Genomic DNA, 23,426 nt, shown 5'->3' with positions numbered 1-23,426 from the left:
TTAAATAAAATCATAGTCAAAATCGTACAAGGCATATTGTAGAAAATGTTGAGACAGTAAAATTAAAGATCAGGAATGTTGATAAATAACTACTAGCTCATAGTTTTCTAATATTTTCTACAATACACCATGTATGATTGTACGTAAAGTAAGTAAAATAAAAACAAAATTTGCTCGTTTGTACTTTCTTTTTTAATAATATAATTCGCCAATTGTTTAATCATCGAGGCGATAGGCAAGTTTTCTCATGGCTCCTTCGGTAAGTTCCTAATTTTCTTCGTGTCTCGCCATCTAACGTCGCGGTACGTAAATATTTAGTGTCAAGCCGAGAAACGTCTATTACGTCGAGGAATTCGAAAATTTAAACGGGCAAGTTTCGTAGTTAGTCGGAATGCGTTAAAAGTGACAAGATCCACGCGCGAATCCCAAGGACGTGTTTTGTCGTGAAAATAATACCAGTAATCAAGGATTGCGAGAAACTTTACACTGGATTTCGGCGGGAATACGACTGCGTTCAGCACATTTTACAAACATACATCGTTCACGTCGTAATTATTCAAGAGCGCTGTAGGAACCAGCGGGGACAGGATCCCAGCTTCTCCTTTGGGAAGATATCACGGTTAGATCGAACGTGGATCCTCGCAACATGGCGACACGAAATAGGTACATGATCACTTGCCACTAAAAGTTGCTTGTAGCAACAATGTGCTCGGTGTTAGCTTCTTTCATCGACACATTTTGCTCTCTATTATTTGTTCTTGTTCACATCGTGCGCCAGTTCGTACGATTTTCGAATTCTCTACGTCCACTGTCCTCGACGTTATCTGTGCGACAGGTAGACTTTTTTTCATCCAGAGTACATTTTGAACGTAACCGACCGTTGTTTCCGTGTATATTTATTGCCGTGATCGTGTCCTGTGAGCAATAAGTTAGAAATAATCGTCTAATTATACAGTGCTGCGTTATTTGTGTAACGTAACCTAACACGCACAGAATTATTCAATTATCATTTTCCAGGAATGTGCTACACGAATTATAAAACTGTCCATTACAGAGAGTTTTAGAAACACAAATGTTTGGTATCACGAGAGCAACTCCTGAATAAGAGTACCATTCGCCATTGGGACTGCACGACAATAAGCAAGATATAACCAAGAAAACACGTCCTTACGTATTGGAAGTAAAATAACGTTACAAGGGAATGAGATGCATTGAAAAAGGAGATACATGGTTCATATTTAGTTCTCACGAAACTGTTATCAATTTATACATTATTTATTTAGTAATTAATTAGTGATATATATTTAATCAATTATAGTCTTCCCTGTTATTTGTTAATATTCACAAAGAAAGAAACAGGGAAAGTACGTTTGAGTATTCTAATGATAGTTGCAGAATTGTCTGTGAATTAATTTTATTTTATACTTGGATGTAGCATAAATCAATGTAAATAATATTCAGTATATCGATATGTTGTTATATGCATAGTAATTAGTAGCGTAGTCAGAGGATATAAAGTTTCTTACAGATTTAAGTAGTAAATTTTGTAGCATTCTATACATTTATTTTGACTATGTATCACGCTATGTATCCACCGCAAATAATGGTGCAGATAATGGGTGGCCAACAGGCAAATGGACAGAGTCCGCCGGTTCAAACACATGCAATGCACCTTCACAGTACAAATGCGTTCCATCAGAACGAATACACGAAGTATCGTCCAGATACTTGTTCACAGAATAGACATCAAATGATACAGGTATATTTTTACGTTTTTGTTAATTAATTACTTTTTGTAGTTCGACTACTTGTTTAGCATTGTAAGCCTTTCTCTTCTTTAGAATTCATTCTATTTCATTAATTATAGAAAGTGTTGTATTAAAGTTGAGTTGAACAAATAGTCCACATAATGTTTATGTAATTACTCGATATTATTAATATATTTTACTCATTGGAATCTTTTGGAGTAAAAACGATATTCTTGCAGACAGGATCTTATCCTTTGGAATTATTGCAACTGATGGGTGTCGAAATACCTTCTTTACGACGTATAGACTACGTGCAGTCAAATAATAGCATGCCTTCAGGAAATTGGCAAAGATGTGCAAATACCTCGACTAGTACGCCTATTATGCCATCTCCACACCATAATTTTAGGCCAAACAGCAATGGTTTGGTAAAAAAATCGAATTGGTATAGTAAAATTGGTAAAAGAACTTCGTTTAGAGATTCGTTTGGAAACAATGAAAAATATGGTAGCGATAGCGGCTTCAGTTCTCGCTCTCCAACGCCAAATAAATATCAAATCGACAGTAGTCAAACAGAGAGTTCAGATGAACGGGACTCTATAAATTCTTCCATCGATCAAAGCATAAAGTGCGTATTTTACATTTAGAAAAAAAGCAATCATATAAAAACATAAGATAACGTACTTTTTCGATAATTGACATTAAGAAATTATTGTATCACAGGAAATCGCACAAAATACATTCGAATAATGCTACAAATAATAGAATAATGCAATATGGTATAATTTCGTGCACTCCTCCACATCAGTTTTATCAGAATCAAAGGCAAGTTAACTGTTATCCCGCTACAATGTCTACATCTAGGTCTCAAGTACAAAATTATCAGAATAAAAGAAGATATCCCTCAGGTATATTTGCACTTATGTCAAACGAATCTGTTCACACATTCGTTTTAGGGAGAAATTATACTTTCAGGAAGAAATAGTCCACCTCCACAGCGTTTACAACGAAGTAAAAAATATATGGGACTGGTATCGCCAAATTATAGTTCATTCCCCAGATATGGAATCGCGCCAGATCGATTCCTTGCTAGATCACATTTAGTCGAAGTAACTCACACACCAGATGAACTACTCAATGGATCAATTTGGGATAATCTATCGAAGGACGTTTGGTCCAAGTTTATGTTAAACCAACAGACTGAAACTGTTTATAGAAACAAAATGATGCTCTGGAGATACCTTTACATTTACATTAAGGTACTCTCATTTTTTAGGTCACCAATTCAAATTGTAAATTATATTAAATAGTCAGTTTCGAAATTTTTAATGTGTTTAGACTGCATTTCCAAAATACGGATTATTTTTGGTTGGATCTACGATGAATGGTTTCGGATCGGATAATAGCGATGTTGACATGTGCCTTTTGGTAAGGCATACAGAGATGGATCAAAGAAACGAAGCTGTTGGGCACTTGGAACAAATACTGAAATGTCTTAATAGATGTGGTAGGTGTCAATCTACACGTTGAATTTATATTATAGTAGCTCAGAGTGCGATTACGTGTGATCAAATTATATTTTCATTGTAACAGGTTTTATAGAACAGCTGGAACTTATACAAGCAAAAGTACCGATTCTGAAGTTTCACGATTCCATACAAAATTTAGAAGTTGATTTAAATTGCAACAATGCTGTAGGTATTCGGAACACCCACTTGCTCTACTGTTATTCTCGAAGTAAGATTACTGTATATAGAGACAGATCGAGACAGATCATCGAACTAACTTGTTTAGTTTTGTTAATTACAAAAATAATTGGAACAAATCTCTGTTGGCTTTCAAGGAAGATGATTATACTTGAAGAAAATATACCTTCCCTTCTGCCATAAAAACTAGTGATTGACTATCACCAGAATTAAATAAGCTACTCGGTTGATCTATCTCGAGTGTCTCATCCTGTACGAAAACCAAAAAATGAAAGAAACATTCTTGATGCGAAAAAGTTCAACTGATAGAAATACTTTTACAGTTGATTGGAGAGTGAGACCACTGGTACTTGTGATCAAACTTTGGGCTCAATCTCAAAATATTAACGATGCCAAAAACATGACCATATCGAGTTATTCCTTGGTTCTTATGGTTATTCACTTTTTACAGTGTACGTGTGTTTTTTTTTTTTTTTAATTTCACGAATATTATCGGAGTTTGTTATGATTGTCATTATTCATTTTTTTACAGGTGGTGTCAATCCACCGGTTTTACCTTGTTTACATTCTCTTTACGAGGGAAAATTCACACCGCACACGGACATTCATTGCATAGATATCCAGGAAGAATTGGACATTCCAGCATCTGTGCTTCGGCCGAGAAATCAACAACCGTTGGGAGATCTACTTGTAGAATTTTTTAGATATTACGTCGTCTTCGAGTGAGTAAGAAAACGAAACATAAAGTCGTGGTTAATCTCAATGAACAGCGTCGTAATAAGCTAATAATATTTTAATCAGTTTCAATAAATACGCGATATCGGTCCGATTGGCTAATAAAATACCGATAGGGGAATGTCGAAGGGCGCGATCCTATAAAAATGATCCACATCAGTGGAAGTATCTGTGCATCGAAGGTAAGTGTCTACCTAACAGTATCTAATAAATCAATGACCTATACTTCGATATTTTTATACAATTCTTGTGACTGTATAGAGCCATTCGATCTTACCAACACAGCAAGATCGGTTTATGATCCCGATGTGTTCGCTAGGATCAAACATGTATTTGATTGTACATACCAGAATTTGAAAGAACATCACGACTTGGCTAGGATATTCGTCAAGATTAATACCGCTTCGCCGTATATCGTAACGTAACCACGGTTAACAAGCTAGTATAGAAATACTTGTTATCTAGGATAATTTTATATTCGAGAGCAGTTTATTTTTGCAATCGGCCTCTTATCAACATAAACCGAGGCAACTCGACTGATATATCCTTAACCACCGATGTATGAGATGAAAAAGTACAATGGGGTAGTCTTCTACGCTTATCTCGAGCTAACACGCTCATATCTTGTGATAATGGCCTGTGCTTCTATAGCAATGGCTCACTCGTTCCGTTCATAAGATCGAACACGTATTTTTCTCGTTTTGTTTCTGTTCTTATTTACATTTTTTATAAACGTGTAAAAGCCACTTATTACTTGATTTTTTATATGGAACGAAAATGCAACTTCATAATCAAAAGAAAGAAAAAAAGAAAACGTTAACGAGATATATAAATATATATAGAAAGAGAGAGAGAAAAATATATTCGTAAGTATTCGAAATTTTTCATTGAAACACGCGGAATACAGCGTACAAAAGGTTTTGGAAAAAACCCTAAATAAAATCAAGGGGTTCGTTAATGATAAACCTGCGCGATTGCAACGCTTTGTTTCGTACGAACATCATTGATTTACCTTATTCAAAATTTGTTCAATTTGATTTCGATGTGTGCTTTTCCACAAAATTTTCTCAAACATGAAAATACGGTGCCTTATCATTGTGGGGCTGCAATACTCCCGTTATTAAATATATACGTGGCCCCCTCACTTAAATACGATATATTGAAGAAGAAAAAAAGAAAAAAAAAATATCTTAGTAGAATTTCAGTTCCTTTTGACAATTACTCATAGTAAATATTAATATTGTCGCCCAAGAATATTGGGAGAAGACCTATTTCAACTCAAAAATTCGAGAATCACATGTCAATGAATTTTCGTTAAAACGCCAAAAAAAAAAGAGGTACTTATTCTTAATTGAAACTTATAGTGACCTTAAACTTACATATAAAAAGTACTAAAAAAAAAAGAAAGAAAGAACGAAAAAAATTAAAAACGTTTAAAAAATGAAACAAAAAATTATTGTTCGAAAGAAATAAGGGAAAATTAAAAAAAAAATTCTAATTATATGTAAATCGACGAAACATCGAGGTTTTCTCTTAAATACACGTATCTCACTTAATTTAAAGAAAAAGAGCGAAAAGAAAAGAAAAAAAGATTGAAGTAAAATTAGTTTATCAAAAACAATTCACTGCTATTTATATCTCATGGTGATTATATTTAGTTACCTATATCACGTGCCAAAGTAAAAAATTAATTTCGTCTTTCCAATGTGAAGAAGAGATTTTATAATACGTGCAGCCTGCTCAATCTGTATTTCGAAAAGAAGAGCAGGTTAGATCAACAATGCATTTGAAAATTTTAAGAATAGACTGAACAATACTCGGTTACGTAGTTACATTTTGAACAATTATCGCCTAAAATAGTTATTTGCTAAAATATATAAAAAAAGAAAAAGAAGTTCCTAATTTCAATAATAATCAGAAGTCTCTAGTTTGATTTCGTTTCTAGTCTCGTTTCGACTAGTCTTTCGTTTGTCATAAACATAATGTAATCTGTTAAATAATATTTAGAAAACAAAAGGCTGTGTCTACAGTATAAAAATTATTTAGTGCAATATTCTATTTTTGGGCCTGTATAAATAGGTTACAACCGAACCGTCATAATTGTAGTTCGCATAAAAAAAAACTATTACTTTCTTCAAGATTATTATAACCTGTGTCATCTCTAAACAGGCCCAACATATATTTTTCTAATTCATTATTTACTTATTTTTGTAACAAATGTAAAAGATCTAACAATTATGTATCTTCCTTCGCTCAAACTGGACATCTTTATTATCTTCCTCCTTCCATTTTTTGTCAATTCGATGCATATGTAACGCTAAATTTTAATATAACTGTACCAAACTTTTGTAATTTTCATTTTGCTGTTAAATAAAAAATATTTATATACGTCCAAACCTTTGATTATTAAATTAACAATGTGAATTCCGGTAGGTAAGTTAAGTTTCTGTAGTTAAATTAAACAATGACGAAACAACAATGCTTCCTGCAAATTAAATTTATTCGTTCCATAAGATTTCACAATGAATTTCCATATTATATTCTGCAGTTAGCGGTGCGCTGTTGGTCGGAAAGAAGAAAAGAAAACGATTTGTTTTGTAATTGCATGATGCTGTTCATAATTTTTCTTTTTCGTCATTCTCAATTTTATTCTGTGATTGATTCGATTACCGCGAGAAGCCAGCACAGACAGAAAGTAGAAAACATTGGTACCAGGGGTGTACGAGTGATAACATACAAAAAAAAAAAAACCGAAACGAGAAAGGAAAGCGTCTGAATTAAAAATTAGTAGATAGAACGATACTTTGGTCAGTATACTAGAACGAGTAAAATACCTTGAACGCTAAATGGGATTACTCATATCGTTACGGACAAAATGAATAACGTTCTTCGAAATTCAGACAATTTCTGTATATTTCAGAGCTGCTTCCAAAAATGTTGTTAAACGTGATTTGTGTCGTTGGTAGGTAGAATTTGGCTTCCCCAGCGGTTACTGGGGGACATCGTCCTCGATGTTTCCAAAATCTCATATTACAGCGGATCATTGTTTATCAAATCTCTGTTCGTGTGTGATCGGTTCTTATCAGCCATTTCGATTGTTACACCCTACCAAAGAGAAACACAACGTCGAATAAATTTTGTTTCTCCATTGTTGCGCTCTGTCGACCCCCAGCGGTAAATAAAATATGTACAATTATATGTACCGGTCTAACCAGAAAAAAATAGAAACTAATTAACACGATCGGAATTAAGGTTGGTTAGGATTTCCTTATCGGGTCAGCGCAATGTCAACATCACGCTAAGCCTACGAGAAAGGGATTCCCCCCATTTCGTGATGATGCTTCAAGTGTCGGCCTCCGTACTGTTAGACGACAATTCTTTCGGCGACATATTCGATAAAGTCGATTAGTTAGTGTTCGTGTTGTGTCATGCTCTTCGTTGTCGCCGTGTACACGCGTTATTGTCGCATCCTTCGTCTTGATTAACGATATTACAGAGGTTATGATCGAAAGAGGCGGTGTACGGGCCGCCAGGAACGATTCTAGGATCCCCATGGAATCTCTATAGGCATGTTCGCTTTTCCCCCCTTTTTCTTTTTTTTTTTTTTTTGCGACGTAATCGTTCCCATACACAGTGAGTCACAAAGTCATTTGAACGCTTACAATCGGTAGCTCTAATTAATGACACATGTAAGTTACACCGAACGTTTTTAAAATACTGTTACGATATAACACAGGTAACGAAATTATACTTTCTTCGAAATTTGAAAACAGTCTAATAATCAAATTGAGGATTTTATGCATTTATAATGTACAATGATATATAAAAGAGATACTTCAAATATATAAATCGTAAAAAATGTCTTTTCTACGCGTTTGAGGAATACAGCTATATAATTATGTTTTTGGAAGATTCATTTTTATATTCGAACGAATAATAAAGTTATAAATTAGATTATGTTTCTTATTGAATTTTTATGGAGATAAAGCATTATTTGTTTTTTAAATAAACAACAATAGTTGGTTTTAAAAGCATCATCGTCTTTATTAGTATAAACAATGCCGACGTTTCAACGACAAATATTTTGGACCCGCTTCAGGTTAACGACGAAATGAGCTGTTGGCCTAAAGAGGATTAAAATACTTGCGAATAAAACATCATTACTGCCGTATTAATAAAAATAAGATGTTTACATCAGCAAAGTATGACCAACATTTCTATTATTTTAAATGCAAATAACGCTCTCTCCGAATATAAATGTACTCGGTAACACAAACGAGCATTTAAATTCGTCTTAAGTAACAAATGCATCCTCAACCTTTATAAACTTAATTTGTAACCTTATTTCTTCGAATTTCAAAATAAATCTATAACGATATATTCTTAAATAATTTAATATTTCAAACACGTAGAACACGTTTGATTTCGATTCCATTAAATAATAACAACAAAAATTCATTATCAATCGTCACAAACGATGTACCATTAATTCTGATAAATAAATTTGTAATCGCATCATTTGATAAAATGTCTCAAATTGTTGCCGGTATTGGCTACGACTGCTGCTCCGTCCCATAATCGTAACAGTATTTCAAAAGCTTCGATGCCATCTTACATACCTTGCTCATTACAATCCGTGGTTGTAAGCATTCGAACACTTTCATGAGCCAGTGTCGTCTTTTGGGAAATTGGAAAGACACGTAACGTGTACCGATATGCCAATACGTTCTCCATTCTCTTTCTCTCCTGTTATCTTTATTGCCGGCTGTGGATCTTTCCGTCTCATAAGTCACGAGTGTCGATGCCACTGGCCCTTGATTTCCTTCGTCGTAGAGAGAGATTCGTGCAGTTGTGCGTTACAGGTACTACGTTGGCACACTTGTCGAAATTTGGTCCAGTCACGAAGCGTTACACGTCCCGTATCTTCTCTTTGTTTTTTTGTTTGTTTACTATTATTATTACCATCGTCTTTTTTTTTTTTGTATTTTTCGTAGTTTTGACATTTTTTTGTGTGTTTGTTTGTTGTAATTATAGCGTCACTCGATCCCCGCGATAAAACGGTCCGTTCACGATAAGCGCGTGTCACGGTGAGTTGGTGGTGTGATTGTGTGTCGTCTCCCAGTCTTACCCCTTTTTCCATTGGGCGTGTCGCCGCACACTCTGTTATCATCCAGCGGTGTTGCCATTTGTTCCTTCCCGTCTGAAACGTATTTTGTCATTATTTTTTTCCTTTTTTTTTTTTCCTTTATTGTTTGTTCGAGTTGACGGTTATTTGGCGACGAACTCCCTCTGTTATTGCTTTTTATTTCGTTTGTTTTCTTGCTTGCTTTAAAACCCTCTTTAACGCCGACGACTGCGTGCATAAATACCGTACTCGATCGCCTCGAGCCGTTTTACCGTTTAGCGCAGTTAGTGATTTGTGGTTTGTTGGTCGAAGAAGAATTGGTCGAACGAGCCTTCAGTCGCTCCCGCGACGCTGCATAGCAATTGCGTTGCTCAGCCGTACGGTCTCGGCTCAGTATGGCTGGGAGAACTGTCCCCCGGCTTGTGATTGTCCAGACTGATAAAAACCACTTCGATCGCCTTGATAGGTCGAGTCCTGTGACAGTAAACCGTCCATCTGGGACTGGAACTCCCCGACCGCGAACGAGTCCTGTGAAAGCTCCGCTTGGCTCAATCCCGGCTGTGAGAGGCTAAACCCTGGCTGGGACATGCCCTGCGTGGTTCCCTGGGTAAGGGGCAAGCCAGGTTGACTATACGGTTGGGTGTTCTGCTCCGTTTGACTCAATTTGCCCATTCGAGGTCCTTGCTTGTTCTTAGACAGAACCGTGCCACGTCGATTGCGTTGATTCTGTCTAGCTTGCAACGCCTGTTGGTGCTGATTGTAGAATCGCGGCGGCACGTGGGCCATGTTCATAAACATCCCCACGGGTACTGGCACGTTGTTCATCGCTGCCTGAGCCCTCTCGGGACTGATGTAGCTAATCGTATCGTGGGTCCTGCTGAATATATCTAGTGGCACGTTCCTCTGGTAATAGGGATTGTGATTCTGCGTACCGTTCACCTGAGTGCCGGAACGATCGTACACGGATCCTGGTATAAGAGCTTCCCGTGCGTCGTACATCGACGTGGACATGAAATGCGAGCCTGGGTTCGCAGCGTTGACCAGCTTCTTTGGTTTCGCGAATTGGATCATGGATTCTTTGAGATTATTCAACGGCCCCTCCACGAGGACCTTCTGCTCCTTGTAAAAGCTAAGCAGGTGGTTCCAGAGAGGCTGTTTGGACAACACTTTTGGATTTCCAACGATGATTATTCCGTATTTGGCGCGGGTCAATGCAACGTTCAGGCGTCTCGGGTCGTTGAGAAACCCGATGCCCTGGTGCTCGTTCGATCGAACACAGGACATGATTATTATGTCTTTTTCTCTGCCTTGAAACGCGTCTACGCTAGCTACCTCGATCTCCTGATACAACTTTGAGTGTAAGGATCCTTGATATTGCATGTACTGAACCAGATAGGCTCTCTGACCCTCGTAAGGTGTGATCACGCCAATTTGTTCGGGTTTCACGCCACAGCGCAAAAATCGCGTGGCTATCTTTTCGACGTTCGAGGCCTCGGTTCGATTCAAGTACGACGTGCCACTACCAGCGATTTCCTCTTGGCCCTGAGTAACGTAGAAGAACATGGGTTTGTCGGGTGCTGGCCAGGGGAAGTCGATCTTCAACAATTTTCTCTCATCGGCACACACGCCGTTTTGCAAAGAGCCTTCGTAGAAGAAGTTCGATGGGAATCGCGACAGATCCGGATGCATTCGGTATTGTACCTCCAAACGGAACGGTCTGATCCCTAACACGACCAATCTCTCGAATAGAGATTGCGACAAACCTGCTCTGGCAGCCTTCTTGCACATAACTACTGGTCCTAATTGGCAGTGATCACCGACGAGAATTAATTGTTTCGCTCCAAGGACGACTGGGACCATGCATTCGGGTTCTGTGGCTTGCATGCTCTCGTCGATTAGAATAGAGTGGAATTTGAGCCTGTGCAATCTTGGATCACCAGCTCCTACGCAGGTGCAGCAAATTACATCTGCTGCTTCCAACAATTCCTTCTCCGCAGCCTTCTTTAACAATTTGTAGCGTTTCTCGTCCACGCTGGATAGTTCACCGGTTTCATCCTTCAGTTGCTGCAGCTTCTGCAGTTCGGTGTTCGTCTCCATGTTCTTGATCTGATTGTGAAGAGCCAGGAAGCTTACAGGAGAGTCGATTGCCTCTCGCGATTTCGCACAAAGTCGTACGACCTTCAAGTTAGACTTGTGTATTTTCTCCGTGAGTTGGTCCACGGCTGTATTGGAAGGAGCGCATACCAGCACGGGTCCACCGTTTTGTTTCACCAGTTGGTACACTATCGTGGCGCTGGTTACAGTTTTTCCAGTGCCAGGTGGTCCTTGGATCAAGGACAACGGCCTCTGCACGGCATGTTTCACAGCGTAAACTTGGGATCGATTCAAGTCAGGTAAGTTGGGAGCACTGAAGTGCTTGGGAAGATGACAACGAAACAGAACCTCCTCCACTTCGTGTCCTAGTAATCTGTGATATATGTAAGCGGATACGGAAGTATCGTCCACTGCGAATTTCCGTAATGCTAACTGCATGCTACAATGGAAAAAAATTATGCGTGTTATATAAAAATGCGATTACTGGATATTTCAAGTTAAAAATTTCCTTAGCGAAAAATGTCGATTACTTTTTCAACACTTACCGGTCGAAACTAGTACTTTTCCAAATAAAGTCAACGACAAAGTTACTGATACATTCGGTTGGGGCGCCGGAATTATTTTTTAACTCAATTCCGACTTCTTCTCCGTAATTGTCAGGAATTTTGATCACATGACCGATGCCTGACCAAGGCTTGTGAAGCTCGCCCAAGTAGCGAAGTCTTAATTCATCTCCGTGCATTAATTTCATGTCGCCGTCAGTTTTCGCTAGCATGAAATATGCGATTGTTTTTTTGTTCAGACCAACGTCCCACCGAACTTCGATGTTTTCTTGGGTTTGAGACTCCTTTAAACGTTTATCGTAATCCGCTTCCAGTTTCACGAGAGGACCAAATATGTTCTGATACTGATATCCATCTTCGTATCGCAGAAGTACCTGTTGCGGTTCTTCGTCTACTCCGGGCTTTTCAAGGTCTTGGAAGGTCGCGTCCACGTTATCGCGCCACAATTCTTCTAGTTTGTTAATTTGTTGGGCAGAAATCTGTCTGGCTCGTAACTGTTCCTGTTCGGATGGGATTTTCACCAACCATGCTAAAAAGCTGCGATCTTCGATCAACGGTTTCCATTGTTCTTGATCCCTAATAGATTCAATATTATTATTTTCTAATAGGGATATCTAAAAATTCATTATTAATTGACTTATGAATGTATAAATAACCGAGACACACTTACCAGTTCATGTCCTTCAAGGAACTTTGAGCCGCGCACGGTTGTCTACAAAGTAACACAACAACAGAGTCTGCCTTTGCAGGAATGAAGCCAAGGACAAAAACATTTCTAACTGAACAAGAGTAACATTCCAGAACAGTTTCTCCCAGAGGACCATCCCTGGAATGTAACAAAATGATATCAAGAAATTATGCAAACAAAATTAAAGCGACAATGCAAGGTAGTGAAATTCAAATATTGAATAAAGTTCCATACCTGTGCAGAGTGACTTCCTTGTGTTTGGCACGGACAAGGTGATTAATAATATGTGACCCAGATGTGTTTCCACGTCCATTACAGAACCATTTCCTGCATACATTGCACATAACAACGCATGATGCCTCGTGAATTCCACAATATTTACATGCATGTTCTGGTAAGTCACGATTGTAATATGCTTCCTCCTCTTCTTCCTCGAACTGTAATTCAGCAAGAGTCTGTGCAGCTCCAGATATCTTCAGGTCTAAAGACGAACCACCGCTCGTTCCATTAACCTAAATAAAAATCTTTATTAAAAACTTGATGAATAAACATTTTTATTCTGTATTAACCAACTAGATATTTATTTTGATGATTTTACTTTCCTCATATTTCACTTAGTGTCTTCATTTTGTTTGTAAAAATAATGTGCAACACTACAATTTTCATGAACCAATACAATACATTATCACAACCGTTTCCATGTTCAGTCAAAAGCTGATCACAAAATAAATATGAACTAAGTATGCAAATTTTTATGTAAAGTAGTTATTTATCTAAATAAATTCTAACTACTTGTAGCACATAATCTATTATTGCATAACTGTATGTTTCCTTGTCAAAATAAGTAAACAAGGAAGTAAACTGGTCCCACTATGGAATACTATTCATCTTGCACAACAATGCGAAATAAGATTCCACACACATGAATCTCCTAACCTCTTAATATTGTAAAAATCATTTGAAAAATCTAAATATGACAAAAAGAAAACATGGTAAGAATGGAATGGGTATTAATTCTGATTGAGAATACAAAGAAATGATCACAAGGAAAGAATATGAAATCGAAAGAAAAGTAGACATGGATTCTGTTATATTATTCCTGTCATCCATTTCTCTGCAACATTTTAATTGTAATAAAAATAGATTGCTTGATAAAATTGGTGTCTCAATCAATATGTTTGCTACAAGTATCGCGTATATAAAATACTCCACTTTTTATATGAAAGTCTAAGATGAAATGAGATCTATGGACCAACATGACATTCAGAACATTCGAGTGGCTTAATTAATACATGTTAAATGTACATGATTAAAAACATTCGCTACATGAAGTTTCTACAAATGTAATATACTTCGAGCCAGACATTTTCCAATTGACCAACAATAGCAAATATGTTAGTCTCGTAAGTATTACTGGTAAAGTTTGTGTAACTTCCAAACAAAGCATAGTTAAGCAGTGATCACTTCTGAATAATAACTCACAATTGACAGATTAATCTGCGATTATAACATACATTTTCATTCATAAATCGACAATTGATAATTTTTCGTAGGTAATCGTGTTTGGTTAGTTGTTAATCAGGATTATTGGGTAATCACGATAGTGAAATAAGGTTTGCTCAACAGTGGTGCGCGGTCACTACACAACAACGTGGGACTCGACGTGCTATGGAATTGGCAAGAAGCACGGTGAAAAAACGAGGTTAGGCGGTTACTGCCGCGTGACTACGGAAAATTAATAAATCTCCGGCGATGAATGAATAGGGAAATGGAAACGTGATATAGGTTAGAGATTGAATTCGAGGAAACATATGACGAGTCGAAAAACCAACCTGTACAGGCTGGCTAGGTTGACTTTGAACAGCATCGTGCTGGGAGGCCTGAGTTTGACTCGGCGAGGGTAAGGTGAAGTCGGTGAAGTCGAATTCGCTACCCTGCGTGTCGGCACCGATCAGATCCGCTTCCTCTGTGTCGAGGAACGTGAGGGTCTGACTGCTGGGCCCGTACGCGTCGACGCTCATCCTGGTACGATACTCGACGTCCTTTTCGTGTTCCGCTATGGATAGACTGACCCACGGCTCTGTGAACTCAGCGAAACACCGTCACGCGCGATAACGCCGCGGCACCGAGATACGCTCGCGAAACTGCTCGTACCAGAGAAAACGGAAACCAACCAACGTGTACCAAGTGAATGGGTTAACACTTTCGACGAAAGTGGCCCAGAGAATTCTACGCCATACTTTGTCTCGCGCAAGTCTCGCGCCCACCAACACCGACACGAGTCGCACACAGCTAACTTTTCTTCTTTGCGTTCGTCGGGTGTTACGTCATCAGCTGATCTCAAAGTGCGTCGAGCCGAGAAAAGGTTTTTAGGGGATCTCGGCGATTTCCCTCGCGAGAGACACTGAGAAACACGTCGATTGGCGGCTTTTTCGCGATTCGATCCACCGTGCCGATTACGCTCGATGCATTTATCGGTCAAACACCGTCCGATAAGGGACGGATTGAATCGCGACGCGATAGATGGCGACACCAACATGGTTCGGTGTCGGTGGACTCATTGGCGGGAAAAACATCCTGTGCTACAGTTGGTCAATTATGTTTTTTGCTTGAGTTGGTATTCTTGGAAGATGTCATTCATAAATGGTTCATTTCACTTATTTGTGAGGGAATGGACTTGCTATGCGACTGAAACGCCTTTTGTTACAATCTTACGTTGTCCTGTTTTACAATATTTATTTCCTTTAATAATTTTACTAATACTACTTCATCTAATAACTGTTTTCTTGTTACCTCTTACACAAGTTCACATCGCTGGACTATCTTCACAACAGAGAAAAAAGGGGAATGTGATAATTGTCTTACCGAATAGTTTATTGTCGAGTTTTTCTATTTACGTACATACATGAACGTTACCGTTATCGAAATCCTATTGCTACAATAAAAATAATAAATACAAAGTTTAATATTATATAATATATACAAAACACTTGTCATCTTCGAAGTTCTATCGACTTCTCTGTATTCCCTAGTAGCATTACTTTTATAATATTTATATCGAATTTATCGTATATCTCTCAAAATAATACCGTCTTAACGCACATCGTGCAATATACACGATGTATCCCTATTTGCTTCCGGATATTATACAGTTTCTTTTTCATTTCGCTAGACCGGAAGTCGATCGTTGTAGATTATACAAACATGAAGGTTTGCAGGAATAAGGAGACAGCTCCATCTTAGGAAATGTAATATTTCACTTGGTGAAGATGGAGTTAGCACGAGTAATAGTATGGTTTCTGAATAGATGGCATTGCATGTCTAATATGTTAGACGCAATAAAGAGGTAGCTCTACAATATATTTATATTTTGTTTATAAAAGAAACGTGCTACCAATAAGTCATAACGCGGGGAAGTAGGAATAAACATTTTCTTCTTTTTTTTTTATAAAAAGGCACATCGTACTTGTTGAAAGGAAGGTATAGGAAGGTGGTTTTAATATCCACTAGTCATATTTATTACTCCAAATATCAATTGACTACGAAATTATAGAACAGATGAAAAAGAACTTGATTTTTAATTCGTTTTTTTTCGCTTAACTCAAATTACCGGAAAGTGGAGCTACCTCCAGCAGTCTTTTCGACGCGTCTAATTGTGACGTATAAAAATATTTATGAGATCAGTCTTGTTATGATATATCGATTAAAGGTAATCGATTCAGCTGATTTGTCGTTTGTTAGCCAAAGTTTCAAAAGTTTATCAAATGACTGATCACGACTGAAATTTAAAATCAGTTCATCGTGAGTAGCAACGGTAATAGTCATGATGATTTATACCAAGAGTCGTGTGTCGAGTTCCAACAATAGCCGTACGATAGCGCTGTAAATGAACCACATTCGCTCTTCAATTATCATTTAACCCTTTGCAATTTTCTCAATTGGGAGAGTTAATTTCAGTTACATACAGCGATTGTTCCAAATTATTTCCGTTAAATTCCCAATACTGGTGGGAAATAATTCTAAACAAACTGTTCCTCTCTTCCAATCGAGTTCCATTCTTAGAATAACAAACACCGATTCCATCTAGCGAACTTTTAACCTTTTCCGACCCGGAATCTAGATACTATTTTCACTCAGGTTCCGCTAATTAATAAAGGTGTATTAACGAACGTCGGTACAAATTTGTATATCTGACAACGCTATCACCGCTAAGATAAGACTGGTTCCACTGCAAGCGAGAAATAGTGAAAAGTTATTCCCCTAAAGTTTTTGAAACCTCTTAATCCGTCATCGTTATCGGCCTCTCTCTCGTTTCCTTTCATCACACTACAAAAATGGCACGTGTCTACTGTTCGTCAACGCCTCCCCAACCTTCCTCACTCGCTAAACTGTACTCGTTACTTATAATCAACGTAGACGAATCCCAATAAGGATCACCTAGCAGTTGGAGATTCTCGTTCAACCTTGTCATGAAGTCCGACACAAACAGCCACTGACCGGTGAAATAATCTTCGCTACTGTTGATCACGCAACAGCTGTACCCAACAAACGTCAGCAGAGAAGCTTCGAGCCTATAGTCAGTATTGAGGATTCGGTGAATTTTTCTGAAAACTGGTCTGTTGGTTCTGCTGCAAGGGTCCCACTGGACTGGGTCTGCCTTGCTCGCGGTACTGTGGTGGACCAGGTGGGCCGTTAGGTTGGCCAGACGGTCCTGGAGGTGGTCCAGGAACTTTGCCATAATTTCCCCGTGTGGAACCTTGATAGCTACCGTACGCAGAGTCATCGCTGCGCCTAGAGATATGTCCGTACATGCTTTCGGGTCTCCTAGAATTGGCAGCGTTGTCAGAGGTGGCTGTTATCGTGCCATTCTGGTGTTGCGGTGGCTGTTGCTGTTGTTGTTGCTGCTGCTGCTGCTGCTGCTGCTGTTGCTGTTGTTGTTGTTGCTGCTGCTGCTGTTGCTGTGGATGATGATTCTGTCCCGTGGACTGAGAATTGGATACCGATTGAGAGGTGTTCTGAACGCCTGGAGGAGGAGCAGGGGCACGTCCGTAGATGCTAGATCCCGTGGACACCCCGTAGATCCCGTTCTCTCGGTTGCTTAGACTCGTGGAGATTCCCCTGATACCGTAAATGCTTTGTGTGCACTGCTGCAACTGATTCTGCATGTTTTGATTAGTGCTGTTGTGGTTCTGCGTGCTCTGGGCCTGTCCGCCGGGCCCAGTTGGTTGCTGATTGTTCTCCCTGGTGTTTTGAGAGGCTGTCTGTCCGATTCTGATGGGGTACAAGCTCTGAGCAGGCACCAGCGGTCCTGGCTTCGGGATCATCAGACCGTCCCGAGTGCCAGTGGTAGATTTGGCGTAGACGCTCTGGGAACGGTTTAAATTTGCGCGTGTCAGAGGTGGTGACTTGCAGTAGAGGGACTTGGTCCCTCCATAAATGGACTCGACGCGATCCAAGGCTGATGGAGGCGCGCTGTAGATCGACGCAGGGGCCCCAGCGACTGGGCGATAGGTGGCGTACGCGCTGGGGAATTTGGGTCCGGTTGGTTTGTCCAGGTCGTCGTAGGTGTCCTCGTCCGACCTCAACGAGGAATTGTCGCCGTCGTCCATGTCGCGTGGATCCCTGGCCCGTCTCGGACTCAGCACGTACTCGTGCAACAAAGCGGCTATCGCGCTTCCGGACAATGGTCCCACCCAGTAAACCCAGTGGTTGTCCCAGCGATTGGTCACGAACGCTGGCCCCAAAGCTCGGGCAGGGTTCAGGAATGGACTCTGAAAATGGAAGAAACTCGGAATTAGCGGAACGTACCTCGCGTTAACGAACGAGAATTATCCTCGGGTCGTTTTGAGCACAAGACGCCTAAGCGTTTATCGCGTATGCGTTGTGGTTTCGAATTTGTTGTTTTTTTTTTCTTTTTCGGTGCTTGCATTGTACACGCGTTCCCGGAGCAGGTGGGATCGCGATCGAGCTCTCCTCTCTCTTTTTTTCATCCCTCTTTCCCTGCCACGTCTCTGCCAACTCGTCGAACCCTCTGTCTTTCTCAGCGCGACTGCAGGTGCTCTTTAAAGACGCAAACGTTGGGTCCGATTCGAAAGAGATCAGGAGACGCTTTGGATGTAGACCGGTTACACGAAGGGAAGTGAAGCAGAAGGGACGAGGAGGAGGAGGAGGTGGTGGTGGTCGTGCACAGCAGAAAAGAAAAAGAAAACGAGTAACTGCTTTTTTTTTTTTAGACACATCGAAGTAACAGAGATGGGCAAAATTTAATTCGTATAAGAATTTTGTCCATCTATTCGTGAATCACTTTTCGACAGCGAGTAGCATGTATGTACTTCGATGGAACACGATCCCAAGTAAACGAACATACCGAAACTAAGGTGGACGCTGTGTATGCTGCGGCCAAAACGCCTGCTGGTTTCGAGGCCATGGAGATCGACAGCGGTTTGGTCGATTCAGAAGTGAAATGGGCCAAAACGATCAGCACCGAAAGTGCCAGTTCCACTAACAGTCGCTCGATAGCCCCACCTAGACGACCCGGAGATGTTAGGGTCTGCGTGTTGGATGGCGCAGACACTCTGTAAACAAAACAACAAAACAATTAAACATTATTCGGGATAGTCTGACAAATCATAGAGAAGAACTTCGCGTCATGTGCGGCCTATTTACTCGAGTGATTCAAGTAAAACTCAAGTAAAGCTCAAGTAAAAATAAGACTTTATTCGTCAATTTATTGTCATTCAAGATTTCTTAAATACAAAAATTACGAAACATCCACTAAGAAACGTTCGTTCGAATACCCTTTCGAATATTTGTCCTCGAAAAATTCAGAAATCTCCACCTTTTTTCGGACTATCCCAGGCATACACGTATCTACAGCATTCATTTATGGAAACCAGTCGTTTTTTTTTTTTAAATTTTACTCGAGTCTCCCCCCGTTTTCATCGTTCCTATCGCGAATAAAACTTCGCCATTGTTGACCGTTTAATTGCTGTCCATCGCAGTTTACAGCCCCGAATAGAATGAAAGGTCGCGAAGTCTGTGACCCCGTATGATTGTACGAAGCGAGAAAATTAACGAGGTTTTATGCAAAAGAAACGTACAGAGAGGGGCACTAACGCTGTAGTCGGTGTCGGAGGGGGGCCCGAGAATACACCGGCTAATATAAACATTACACCACAGGGACCGACTTGCCGCGGGGGGCTTTTACGGATGGTGTCGCTGGTCTGCGTCATTTTCAATAGGAAAATCATCGTATATTATACGGCGGCGCGCGTCGCTGTCACATCGAATGCCATATGCGAGCCTCGATTTTCAGGAACAGATCGATAATCCTTCTCTTTAGTTTCGTTACGATTCAATCTTTCATTCTCGCGTGTTTTCGCCGTGATTTTCACAATTTCTAGCACAGTAGCAGTATATTTCTAGTACCTCATTTATACAAGCAAATTATGCTCGGGTTTATTGAAATAATTCTTCAGAATTGTTCCATCTTCTTTCGTTTTTTTTTTTTTTCGCGAACGGATCACGACGAATGGCGGAACAATGACGCCCGATCCCGCTCCTAAACGCTTGTTTCCGCACCGTGTGTCTAACGTGCCTAAAATCCCGTCACCCCGTCGATCGGCACAAAATTCTGCCCCTTTCTGATCTCGACTCGATGCAAATAGAACCTCCCCCTGCTCCTTTAGCGATGTCATCGAGTGGCCCTCGGCGAACGCGCGTCACGAGAGAGCGAATTGATGAAATCAGAAATGCAGATCACGACCGCACAATTGGGATTAAGCGCGTTGTCCGTGGACAGCTATGATCGCGTTCGAGGGTGGAAACAAGAGAAAAGGAATACGCGCGCCCGAGTTCCTTTTACGAGCCATGATAAGCGGGATCTTTGTTCTATTTTCTTTTTTTATTATTTTTTTTATCTCGACGAATGGAGCGTTCCCTCGTTTGCGAACCATCGATTCCGTTGGACGTAGTAACTATGCGTAGTATGGACGTAGAGACTATGCGGATTTGCGAGCGTAACATTCTGTATGTTATTTACCTATCTACGAAAGAATGATTAAAACGCTACTGTATCGATGGAAACGAAGATGGTCGCGATGGAGATGTAAACGTGAGATAAGAGCGTTGACTCCATTTTTATATTTACGCGTTGTCTTTAGTTGTTGTACATGGTTCAAGAAAAAGTCTACCTTTCTTGAATAATTTATTCGATCAAACACGAATTCTCCAACTATGAGCGATCTAGTACGAGTCGCAGTCTTTAGTACCAATGCATCAATGCATAACGCAGTAGTTGCTGGGAAATCTGCTTATTCGATAACTCTTACCTACCCATTTTCTATCATACTCACGTAACGTATTGCATCGTTAAATGCACCATTAAATATTACCATTGGAAACCTCCTTCTTTTTTTTTTTTACACGAATCTGTAAAGAACTTATCTATCGTATAAGAAAAGATTTGTGTGTATTTTGTCGTCTATCCCCGTAAAAGCAGTCCCGACCCCCTACAATCGAATAATCAGATTCATGTCAGATTCAAATCGTGTCACTTTCCCCTAGTTTCGTTCGAACCACTTCGTTTCTTCCGTGTTTCATCGTAAATTCGATGGAAACCTGTGACCGTCGATGAACTTCGTCAACGCTTACTCGTCACAGAAGCTTTAATCTCCGTTTCGCTTAAAAGAGCACACCGTTCCATTTTAGTCCCCTTTCCAAGTGGGCCTCCTTTCTCGTTCGCCGCCGGAAAGGGAATGCTTTTTTTCCACCTGCTCTCCGCTGTCAGAGCGCAGGCCGAACTCCCATTGTACGCGACGCTCTGGAGTCTCGCGCGCGGAAACAAAAGCGGAAACAAAAGCGGAACAACGCGCGGAGCAACGAGTCTCCCAGCTATACGCTTGAACCCTAAGCGCATCGTTCTATGGCTGTTACGCGAGCAATGGAAGCTGGGAATGGCGACAAGTAGAATCGCTGAAAGACAAATGACGTCGAGGACGACTGACGTTGCGCGACCTCGCGAGGTACACGTAACCGAGAAACGATGATAAAAGTTTGTACAATTTTGCGTCGACGGTTTTCAAATTTTTCAAGCGTTGCCCTATGACTTATTTTCTGTAGTATTGTCTTCAATAGGTGATTTAAAGGGTTACGCCGCCTTGAGATTTTTAAATCATAAAAATTTGCTTTCGAACTAGATAATTTATTTATACTTTCGAAAATATTTTAAGCATTTGAAAGAAGGTTCCATCTCACGACCCATATCTCCGCCATATTTCAATCTTTTTTCTTATTCATTTTCTTATTCATTCTCATTCATTCTCATTCATCTCAAATTGTCCACGTAACTTCTGGGTACATGTCTAAAATGAAAGTTATTATATATACTTGAGAGCTGTGTAAAAATAAGTTGCCGAGATGGTATAACCCCTTCAACAAACGTGACAATAATTATGTAAAATTTCTCTCTTTCTCGGAACTAAGTGTGCAAGAACAATTTCCCAAAAAAATGATTCCCAGGCAGCTCACAGACTCTCCTCCGACGTGGATATCAAGGATCCGAGTGACTATTTCGTCGTTACAGTGATTCGATACTCCCCCGGGTAACTCTCACGGCGGTTTTCTCACGTATATAGCGACGGACCCTCGATCGAGGCGAGATACACCCGATCGCCGAGAGAACGTTTAATCTCGCGTGCGTGCACTTGACTCGAGAGCTGGCCCGCGTGCAACCTGTGCCCCATATTCGCACGGGGGTACTGCGAACCCCAGAAACAACCCCCAAGGGGTTTCCAAGGGAGCAGAGAGGGAGGAGGAGAGTCGCGAAGCTTTAAATAAATTTCAATTCGAGGGAGAAAAGGGAGTGTGTATCGCTTTCACCGGGCCACTGTCGTGTTTAACGAGCTATTGATAGTCTTCCACCCACTGGACCATTCATCTGGGGTGAGCCAGTGCGGTGCACCGAACCCCCCCCCCCCCCCCCCAAGTCCCGTCCAACGACTCGCTGAATCGGACGTTCCCTGTTCCATCTCGGCCCCCCTCTTTTTCCAACGAGGAAAACCGCCACATGTGACGCGTCACGAGACGAAGGCGGCCGAGAGTTTCTACACGTGATACCATTATAAAGTCTCGCCCTGTGGGAAAGTTCAGATGCCCACGGGGTTGCGGTTAAACCCGAAAATTAGGTTTTACGGTCAACTGCCGGGACAAACGATCGATTGTGGGAAACACCGCGAGAAGGGTAATGACACGCTTGTTCGCGTGTTCTCTGAACGGTCCCGTCAAGGCGTTCATTGTTGCTACTTCGTGTCCGGGGGTCCGTCGTCCCGGACCATGTTGCACTTTGCTTAAACTTCAATACGCTGCTCTTTTTTTTTTACCGATCCTAGAACGTGTCTTGGAGGATTTTTTGCAATTTTGAACACGAAACGCGAAGGTTATAGGTTTATTAAGAGAGAGGGGAGTGCGACGCGTGAAAGTCAAAGTTATAATCAAGGATTTTTTCAATTTATTTCAGACAGAAATCTTCGAGATATCGTATGTTTTTCAACACTTCATTTTTCCGATCCGTGGAAATGATAACTCAAAAACTACTCGACCGATATGCCTTTTAAGGGTATAGGATCCGGATAAGACCTAGAAATAACGAAGCATTTTGCTATTTTTATTTGGAAAGAAAATATAATATTCAGCCTATGGAGCTGAATAATATTTTTTTAAGTATTTTTCAAATCTGTCGTACTCGTGTTACTCCCTGCATGTAACAAT

The 23,426-nt window shown here is 40.2% G+C and overlaps 3 protein-coding genes across 7 annotated transcripts in view; 1 reads left to right on the top strand and 2 right to left on the bottom strand.

Moving 5' to 3' along the window:
- Positions 1–180: 180 nt before the first annotated feature.
- Positions 181–6,585, top strand: LOC128887008 (poly(A) RNA polymerase gld-2 homolog A-like). Of its 5 annotated transcripts, XM_054142408.1 has the most exons (12): positions 187–663; positions 1,018–1,230; positions 1,613–1,759; positions 1,988–2,376; positions 2,472–2,656; positions 2,724–3,007; positions 3,087–3,255; positions 3,342–3,485; positions 3,778–3,906; positions 3,987–4,176; positions 4,256–4,371; positions 4,451–6,585. In XM_054142408.1, the coding sequence occupies exons 2-12, from the start codon at positions 1,228–1,230 to the stop codon at positions 4,612–4,614; spliced, it is 1,920 nt and encodes a 639-aa protein (XP_053998383.1). In that variant the 5' UTR covers positions 187–663; positions 1,018–1,227; the 3' UTR covers positions 4,615–6,585. The 5 variants fall into 5 exon arrangements, with proteins under 5 accessions (XP_053998384.1, XP_053998383.1, XP_053998381.1 ...); XM_054142406.1 differs by having other exon boundaries at positions 1,055–1,759; XM_054142404.1 differs by having other exon boundaries at positions 1,018–1,759.
- Positions 6,586–6,670: 85 nt separating this feature from the next.
- On the bottom strand, positions 6,671–15,165 carry LOC128886999 (regulator of nonsense transcripts 1). Its single transcript, XM_054142385.1, has 5 exons — positions 14,492–15,165; positions 12,894–13,171; positions 12,642–12,797; positions 11,954–12,547; positions 6,671–11,847 (listed from the first exon to the last, which is right to left on the bottom strand). Exons 1-5 carry the CDS (start codon positions 14,678–14,680, stop codon positions 9,705–9,707), a joined length of 3,360 nt encoding a protein of 1,119 aa, XP_053998360.1. The 5' UTR covers positions 14,681–15,165; the 3' UTR covers positions 6,671–9,704.
- A 350-nt stretch (positions 15,166–15,515) lies between these two features.
- LOC128887009 (neurogenic protein big brain-like) overlaps positions 15,516–23,426 on the bottom strand; it is a 22,449-nt gene continuing 14,538 nt past the window's right edge. The window contains exons 3-4 of the mRNA XM_054142410.1: positions 19,027–19,234; positions 15,516–18,430 (exon numbers count right to left, since the gene is read on the bottom strand). Of these exons, the coding sequence (XP_053998385.1) occupies positions 17,237–18,430; positions 19,027–19,234 (1,402 nt within the window). The 3' untranslated portion in view covers positions 15,516–17,236. The remainder of the gene's footprint in view (positions 18,431–19,026; positions 19,235–23,426) is intronic.

This window comes from Hylaeus anthracinus, unplaced genomic scaffold (genome assembly GCF_026225885.1).
Source record: "Hylaeus anthracinus isolate JK02 unplaced genomic scaffold, UHH_iyHylAnth1.0_haploid 11985, whole genome shotgun sequence".
NCBI lineage: Eukaryota > Metazoa > Arthropoda > Insecta > Hymenoptera > Colletidae > Hylaeus > Hylaeus anthracinus.
This window is presented reverse-complemented; position numbering and strand designations above follow the sequence as displayed.